The sequence below is a fragment of the Propithecus coquereli genome, unplaced genomic scaffold (genome assembly GCF_000956105.1).
Source record: "Propithecus coquereli isolate 6110/MARCELLA unplaced genomic scaffold, Pcoq_1.0 Scaffold25, whole genome shotgun sequence".
In the NCBI taxonomy this organism is placed as follows: Eukaryota; Metazoa; Chordata; class Mammalia; order Primates; family Indriidae; genus Propithecus; species Propithecus coquereli.
In genome coordinates, this window is record NW_012148063.1 from 6,930,525 (window position 1) to 6,938,987 (window position 8,463).

Below are 8,463 nucleotides of genomic sequence, written 5' to 3' on the forward strand. Positions count from 1 at the left end.
TGACGGGTATGATGCCGAAGGGTAGGAATCTAACCAGAACCTGGCAGAACTGTCGGGATCCTGGTCCCACAGGTAAAATGAGTGGGTCATCATGTTGGAGAGGACCAAAGCAGAACTTTTCTTTTATAGATGCTGAAGTCACTAACTAAATATGAAGAATTCATTTGTGATACTATGTAGACCATGAAGAACACAACAGACTTTAAATCTGAATAATTTATTCTAACAAAAGTATAAAGTATGGAAAATTAGTGTATTTGAATCATTTCAGAGAGTAGAGCAAGTTTCACATTAGCAGATTTCAGTTTTTAGCACCTTTGAAAAGAAATATTCAGAGTTAAGACAAGTGGCAATACAGGCTTCAGACTACGCACTGCAAACTATTCATTTGACTTACGGTGTACAGTTCATCTAACAGTGCAGTCATTTGGTTTTTTCTCTATATTTTGAGAGTGCCACAAAACACACACTTAAGAATGAGAAAGGTGTTCATTTGAATTCGTGGTTGGCGGTTAGAAGATGGAAAAGAAACGCTGAGACAGAGCGAAAGGTCACAGGCTGGACAAGGAGGTCAAATGGACAGTCCAAAGGCGCTGACGATGCAGTACATGGTCTTGTTCTCCCATCGCACGGTACAGCTCCCTGGGGAGGACGACAGAACAGCATTTAAATGAGGAAAACTGGGGGACTTGACCTGATTTCTCACACTAAGGCCAACACTCAAGTACCCACCTCTTTATGGTACATGAAGAAGGTTGGCAAGTCTCTATAATAAAAGGTTTTAAAAGGTGACTAATAAAAACACTTTTTTTTTTATTTCAGCATATTATGGGGGTACAGATGTTTAGGTTACGTATGTTGCCCTTCCCCGCCCCCAAGTCCGAGTTTCAAGTGTGTCCATCCCTCGGATGGTGCGCATTGCACTCTTTGTGTATGCATATACCTGTCTGTTCCCTCCTCCCCCCTTCCCCCTGCCCGATATCCAATAGATGTTATTCTTATATGTGCACTTATGAAAACACCTCTTTTAAATAACATACATCTTAGCATGGTCCAAGAAAGTACTTGAAAACTTTCAGGGAAAATGCACTTGACTGATGTTACAAACGCGATGTTTGGAAACCTTACCATCAGTAGAGCTGTCCCAGAAGCAGGAACTTGCCGTGTGTAGTCCAGCTCCATTCTTCTGCATAATTACACAGGTCACTTAAATTAAAACAAACTTTATTACAGAAATCTGCTTGGCAACATGGATGTTGTTTTGCTCACTTTTGGCATATATATGTGGGTCACACGGTTGATGTTCACATTAAAAAGTATAGGAGTAGATTGCCACGTCCTACCAAAGTGACAAAGTACAGATGCTCCTTGACTTACAATGGGGTTATGTCCCAATAAACCCATCGTAAATAAGGTGAAAATGCGACTAATACCCTGATAAACCCATCATAAAGTTGAAAAATTGCAAGTCAAACCATCGTAAGTCAGGGACCCTTCCCTCCCTTTACCACTTGTTCTAAAAGCGCCTGACTGGAAATCTTGTAAAATCCTGGTTGACATATGCACTGTGATTGTACCAACAGCCAAATGGGCCAAATGTGTGGTAAGTAACCTATTCCTATTAGGAACTTCCTTTGCGGTGAGGAACCAAACTGCCATGGTAGCCATCTTTTCTAGCACAGGACACATCTCTGGTCAGTATTTAAAGAACCACCACCAAAATATACCAGAAACAAAAATCCATTACCAATGTATTTAAATGGTTTTCCCAGCTTGGTGAGTTGGCTTAAAGTTTGTTCTACTACATTTGTGGTCCACTGGTTGACTTTGCTGTGCTGGTAAGCGTTACCGCCGATCGCACTTTCTATAGCCTAGAAAAGCACAAAGGGGTCATAGTGAACAGAAGGCACCCAGGCACCTCCCAGTTAGTAACCGATATTTACAACCTGAAGAACTGATGCAATGAAATTTACATGAAATGTGCGTTTATTTTTAATCATGAGGACTCCTTTGCAAATGTAACCTTTTGATAGTGTTATATTTCATTTAAATAAGTTTTATATTTGTTTAAAAAATTCATAATTGTATTGTCTGTCAAATGTTTTAAACATTTTGACCTAGTAACTGGATTTAGGTTTCACTGCAGCTATTAATACTCAGAGATAACACATTTTTTTTCCTGAGGCTAAATATTTTACTTTCCCTATTTCTTTCTTTAAAAAAATTAGATACTTTTATCTAATACTACCTTATACTAATATTATAAGATGAATTTTTATTGGTTATTGATACAGCTGACAACATACAAACCTATCTAAACAATTGTACATTCAAAAATACGTCTCTCATCCAGCATTTTCTGGGAATATGTTACCATATAAACATTTTTCAGATAACTAAAACAGCCTTTTCCAAAACTTATTTTAAGTTTGTGATGAAATTTTTTTTCTTTGTTCTAAATTTCCTTTTTCTATGCTGTGTTCTTCTGGAATCACGTGATGGTATGCATGGCTCCCCGCTGTGCTCTTGCTAGGCGTATCCTTACGGTATTCCCAGGTATTCCCATGTACGATTTGTCTGGGTCGCTCACTGTGTCAGCTCCCTCCCTGTTCCCCTTGGTGCCATCCTGCCTGCATCTAGGCAGCTTTCTTCTCTGCCCCTAACTTGCTGTGCCAGAAACCAGGAAACTGAGTTTTAATGACAGATATAACCTAAAATAAAAACATTCAGTGAGGGCCAAGTTCTGTACTCAGACAGGCAGAGAAAACAACAGTCTGGGATCTGGGCTGCACATGGTGGTGACGGACCAGGATATCTGCTGCCTGGGGCTGAGGCCCAGCGACCTCGCTTTTGAGGAACAAAAACCTACCTGTGTCACACTCTGATTTCTACCTCTGGACCTTCCCATCTCTCCTGGGACCTGGAGTAGTCCCATTATTCACAGGTCCTACTTCCTTCTCCTTACCCCGTGTGTTCCCCTCCCAGCTCAGAGGGTACATGGGGTGGGGGCCCAGCAGTCCCAGTTTAAGGGGACAGCAGTATCACTAGACCTGGGCATTGTCAAGAAAAGGGGCTCTTTCAAGGTAAACCTCTAACTGGCAACTCTCCCTGCACGCTGGAAAGACACTGTGTTTCAGGGAGGGAGGAAAATCCTCCACCAATTTTGGACCTGCCCAATTTACTGCTGCCCAATACTTTAAGACAGCTTGATACAGAATTAACCTGCTGCCAGGGGCAAAGAAGCTGTTGAAGCCAGTGGTACAAGGTTAAAGTAACACTGCAGTGTCACCTCGTGTTTCCATATAAGCTGGAAATGCTGCCTGGTAACCAAGTCAAAGATAATGCAAGAAAACGACCAAGTTGAACCAGACTTCCCAACCAACCAACTCCACTTTTCACAGTTCTGGTATAATTCACCCACCTTCCTGCTCCCTACTGTGTTCCACATGAAACACTGTACTTAGAAAAACAATGAAAAGCAAATGGTTACAGATACTGCAGAGCAACCAGAAAATCATGCCTGATGCTAAATAGTGCAAAAAATCATTTTGCTTTTGGATACTGTTCACAAAAATAGGTTGCGCTGCTTTATCACTCTAGCATTAGTCAGTAATTTGCATTACAACCAATTTGAAATTACATGTGGGGAACTTAAACTTCCGATCATCTAATGACTTTCTTTTAGCCGACAGCTTCAACATATGTCCTCGATCTTATCCAGGGAAGGCAAGGAAACTGAGCAGGTAAACCCTCCTGGCTTCATTCCTCCCTGGCTCCCCCAGCTCCCTGCGCCAACTCCCTTTACTTCCTCACACACACCTCACACCCCTGCTCGGAGGTTTGCTGCGTTAACCCTACTCCTGCTCATTCTTCAGATTTCAGCTCTGAATGTCCCTGGACTCACTCAGTGGGTCAAATTCTCTTTAAATGCTCTCACAGTGCCACACAACAAATGCAAGCTGACATTTTGCAGTGTGATTATTTGGTAAGTGCCTGTCCCCCACACTGTAAACTCCAGGAGGGTGAGGACCATGTGTGTTTTGCTCGCCAGTCCTCTACGTGCTCCCTCAATGTGTATTGTGGAATGAATGAAAAATATCTCTTTTGTCTCTTATCCTCCTCATCATTTATGGGAGGTACTGTGATTGATAACAATAAAGTATGTTTAGGAATGTAAGAAAAATAACTGAGCAGGCCCCAAACTGGATCAACAGGTCTTGAATAACTGGAAGTTGATTATTCAATTTTCTTCTACACACTGCACATTAAACACTGGAAACATTTATTTGTATTCCATGTGTCTTTTATGCCTAAAGGTTACAGAATCAAGCCTTGATGACATTCAGTAATAATGCTATCTATATAAAATTCTGTTTGACTTAAAATATATAATTTACATAGTATGGGAATAATTCTTATCTAAATGTTTACTGAAGTAAAAACTGTTATTTGAAATGCCAAAACACACAGGCTCAGTTGAAACAATTCCAAGATAGTATTTAAAACACATTATTTTCTCTCACATAGGCCACTAATCAAACACTTAAAAAGCAGGCATTTCTCCTCTTACCTCTTTTACAATGTTGCTCACTTCATCCACAACAAAAGCAGTCTGTAAGGAAGAACATTTAGTTAAGTTTGATTTATTTGCTTTCACTGCATTGATACATGCAAATTTAGGTAATGAACATAATTTAGAAATGAAGACCTTAGAAATAATCTAATGAGACTGTTCAACTTACTGAGAAAGGCACTACGAGTCCTCAGAAACCAGGGGACCAGAATACATGTACACAATTTAAAGGTTTTTTGTTTTAATCATACCACGATCCAAGACTTCACTTTAAACTAGAACTCAGTCTGTCATTCCATTTCAACTGGCTGCTAGGATCATTCACCAACAGACAACCTTAAAGAGTTACTTGACTTTTGTATAAATTAACTGAAGCTGCTTAAGCAATCCAATTTAAAGATGTAATTCTCTCTTTCCTGATGTAAACTGATTAGGGGCCTGAAACTTAAAGAGGGTTTTATGTGGGGTTTTTTTTGTTTCTTTTTTAGCCACCATTCGTCATAAAATTACAATGATTATACTATTTCCAGGTAATTATTTTTCTTTCCTAATGTTGTCTGATTACAGGACTAATAACCAGCTGCTAGCACAGCAGTTCTCCACCAGTGTCAGATGACAGGGGAGGTGGGCTGCCTGCGGTAGTCCAGTTTTCCAGGAGTATAGTTTTCTTCCTTTCCTTTCTACATATGGTAGATCTCAATGTGTACAAGGTCACCCTGAAAATAGTCAGGCACTTACTTGCCTGCCAATGTGCTCTTGACATGGAAACAAGCGTTTCAAGTTACAGCCGAGTCCCAGGAAAGGTACTTAGCTCCGGACATGCCTTTGAGAGGACAGCCCCTGGGCCTGCAGTCAGCAGTGCACTGGTGGGGGAAAGGCAGAGCCTGCTGTGACAGTGAGTTTTCCTCCCTGCCCGGCTCCTGCCCACTGTAGGCCGGCCTTGTTCTAGCAGTGCCCCCTTCTCTTCAGGAGGATCAAGAGGTCTTGTTCTAGCAGTCCCCCCTTCTCTTCAGGAGCATCAAGAGCTGACTGCCCGAAGCCACCACACTTGCTATACTCAGAAGTCATATTTGGAAACAAAACCAACTCACAGAGTTAATGAAAATTTGTAGTATCTTAGAGATTAAATCATTTCTGGAAGTTTAAAGGACCCTTCCAAGTGACTATAGTGACTAAATCACAAAGGAAAGTGCCTGTTTAACTTTCCGTATACTTAAAGTATGAAAAAGGTTGAGGGACATTTTAAAGAACTTTTAGTGGAAAGTAGAGCAGTTGTATTGAATCCAGTGGACAGTCTCAGCTTCTGTGAAACGAGTTGAGAGTAGAGTTACAAAGGCCCAGGAATCTACATGGACTGAGTGTGTATGCAGAGAAGGCTTAGCTGAGAGGCTGGCAGGAGGACCTGCCTACTACAAGAGTCACCGTCTCAACCTCCCAGAGTTCACATCTAGTGTAAAATACAGATCACTCTGTTCAGCCTCTTCATTTTACAGACGTGCAACTGAGATCTAGATACTAAAACCATGTAGCCACCTCATCTGTGAGAGCCAGAATTAGAATGCTGTATTAAGGACGTTCTCTTACCTAGCCATTTCCTTTTTTAAAAAGTTTTATTCGACATTACCATTATACAAGCCATTTTCCAATACTAGTAGTTTATGGGGAAATGCTGTCTGCTCCTAAACCTTCTCTCATCATTATTCACTTGGTTGCTGTCAGCATTCAAGCACTGATTATGACATTGTCAGGTAAAGTTTGCGCTAATTAGGAAATCAGACCAAGACTGAAACTCTAGGGAATCAGTCCTTAAGCCTTAGTTTTATTTTCCCTGAAAATAAAACACTCCTGCTGAAACTAAATTTCAAAAATGGTAAGACGGGAGACCTTACCAAATTTATCTATAGTTTTTATTTTTGACAGACTGCATAATAGGATTCTACCTGAATTTCAACAAGGATGAGTAAGGATTGTCTAACAGCAGCGTCCATGGGCCCCTACTCCCTGTTAGCTCGAAGGCGGCCACTGTAACAGCCGCGGGTAGGATGAGCAGCTTCTCCTGGCAAATGATCGTGTGCTTTACCCAACTTCTTCATTGAGGCATAAAAGACTATTTCTCCCCACAGGAATGAGCTACCTTGCTGACACCTCGAACTGAAGTGAAATGTACTACTCATTTGCGGTGGCCTCGGTGGGAGAACAAGGTGCGGGACCAGACAAAGGCGGGCCCCCTGCCGCGCACCCCCGCCAGGGCGGACAGCCTGGACATCCAGCCGTGGCCGGGGGACTGGGAGGCGCGCGCGTCACTCCGCACTCCCGCGCTAAGCGTCCAGGCCTCGGTCTCCCCACCGCCGGCGCGGGGCAGCTCTGCGGGCTGGGGCTGGGGGTCTGCACCGCGGAGTAGGGGCGGGATGATGTCATCCTCCCGGCGTCCTCCGCTGCCGGCCGCGGGGCGAGGCCGACCCCGGCCCGGGGGGAAGACGCCGGACGCTGCGGACTCAGGCGCTCTCACAGAGAACCGCCTGGGGCCGCCCCGCGCGGGACGGAGTCCGGTTCCCTTTCCCGCCGCCCGCAGCCCTCCCCGAGGGGGAAACGGTGGCGATGCCAGGGCGGGCTGGGCGGGGCGCTGACGCTCCGGAGCCTCTGGCCGAGGGAGGAGGCAGCCAGGGCTTCCCGGGCAGGACCGCGAGTCCATCCGCGCCTAAAACTCCCGGCCTCCACCCTTCTATCGCCGAGCGGGCGTTACCTCCTCGGCAGCCTGGTAGTCTTCCATCTTTCCTGCAGCGCGTCGCCTCCGCCTCCCTGAGTAGAGCGGACCGCGCAGGCGCACTCAGGCCCCGCCCCTCTCATGAGCGCGCTGGCCACGCCCAGCGCGGGCCACGCCCCTCCCTGCCCCGCGGCGAGCTCAGCTACTCAGCAGTGCAGGGCGAGGCTCGGCGGGCGACCCGGAATAGTCACTCCGCGTCCCCGGGGAGGTGGTGGTCTCCTTGGGAACCCGTGAGGTTGGCCAGGCAACTCTCTAAAACGCGACGATTAAAACAAAACATGCACAAAAGCCAGTCTGGAAGGGGAAGCGTCGTCCTGGCCCCTCCCTCCTGCTTGTACAGTGCGGATTAATGTGAACGTTCAAATTGGCTGGACACCTAGTCACAGATTGTAAAGTGACTTCTGAAGGTAATGCGCACTGTGAGACATCGGTTACAGTCCCTTTAGGGATCTAGGATTAGGACACTTCCGCTATCTGAGCGAAACTTTTATTTAGGGAGTTAAGTTTTCCATAAAAATGAGAATTTTTCCTTTTAGCACCACTTAAAAAAAAACATTTTGGGTGGAAGCTTTTGTAAAAATGCAACACACTTTCTGGTTGCCTTGAATGAACTAGACACAGCCTTGACTTGTATCTAGGGGTCTTTACGGAAATTAGGAATTGCACCGGGCTCTGGTAGACTACTCTCGTTGAAGGGCTGGGGTGTATGCACCTGTCTGCATGTACTCTGAGGCTCAGAGTTTTGACTTTGGCGTTTGCTTTTTCTGATTTTACCATGCACTTGAAGTCAGGCTGTCATTTCTTACCTCTCCAAAACCCAGCTGCTAGATCCCACTTCCCATTCCCCAGGGAAGAGCCGACCACAACAGTCACAGGAACTTGGTAGAATCCCACATTCACTCCATTAGCAACTCTTGCTGTTTCTACCCTGTATGCTCCTGACTTCAGTTCAAGGCCGGATTACAATTGACCAACTGTAACCTGAGAGCCCTTCAGAGGAATCTAACCCAAAGATGCTTCCCTCCTCGCTCCCATTCTGCCTTGTCATGAGTCAATACTTGCAGTGTTATTAGACTACACTTATTCCTAGTGGTCTTTGGATGATGAAACTTTAACATGTCTTAGC

At 44.7% G+C, this 8,463-nt stretch overlaps 1 protein-coding gene across 2 annotated transcripts; it reads right to left on the reverse strand.

Moving 5' to 3' along the window:
• Window positions 1-206: 206 nt before the first annotated feature.
• Window positions 207-7,414, reverse strand: DYNLT1 (dynein, light chain, Tctex-type 1). 2 transcript variants are annotated; one of them, XM_012646802.1, is made up of 5 exons: window positions 7,317-7,414; window positions 4,571-4,612; window positions 1,748-1,871; window positions 1,129-1,206; window positions 207-642 (listed from the first exon to the last, which is right to left on the reverse strand). In XM_012646802.1, the coding sequence occupies exons 1-5, from the start codon at window positions 7,341-7,343 to the stop codon at window positions 572-574; spliced, it is 342 nt and encodes a 113-aa protein (XP_012502256.1). In that variant the 5' UTR covers window positions 7,344-7,414; the 3' UTR covers window positions 207-571. The 2 variants fall into 2 exon arrangements, with proteins under 2 accessions (XP_012502256.1, XP_012502257.1); XM_012646803.1 differs by lacking the exon at window positions 207-642 and having other exon boundaries at window positions 1,131-1,186; window positions 7,317-7,365.
• Window positions 7,415-8,463: the final 1,049 nt, after the last annotated feature.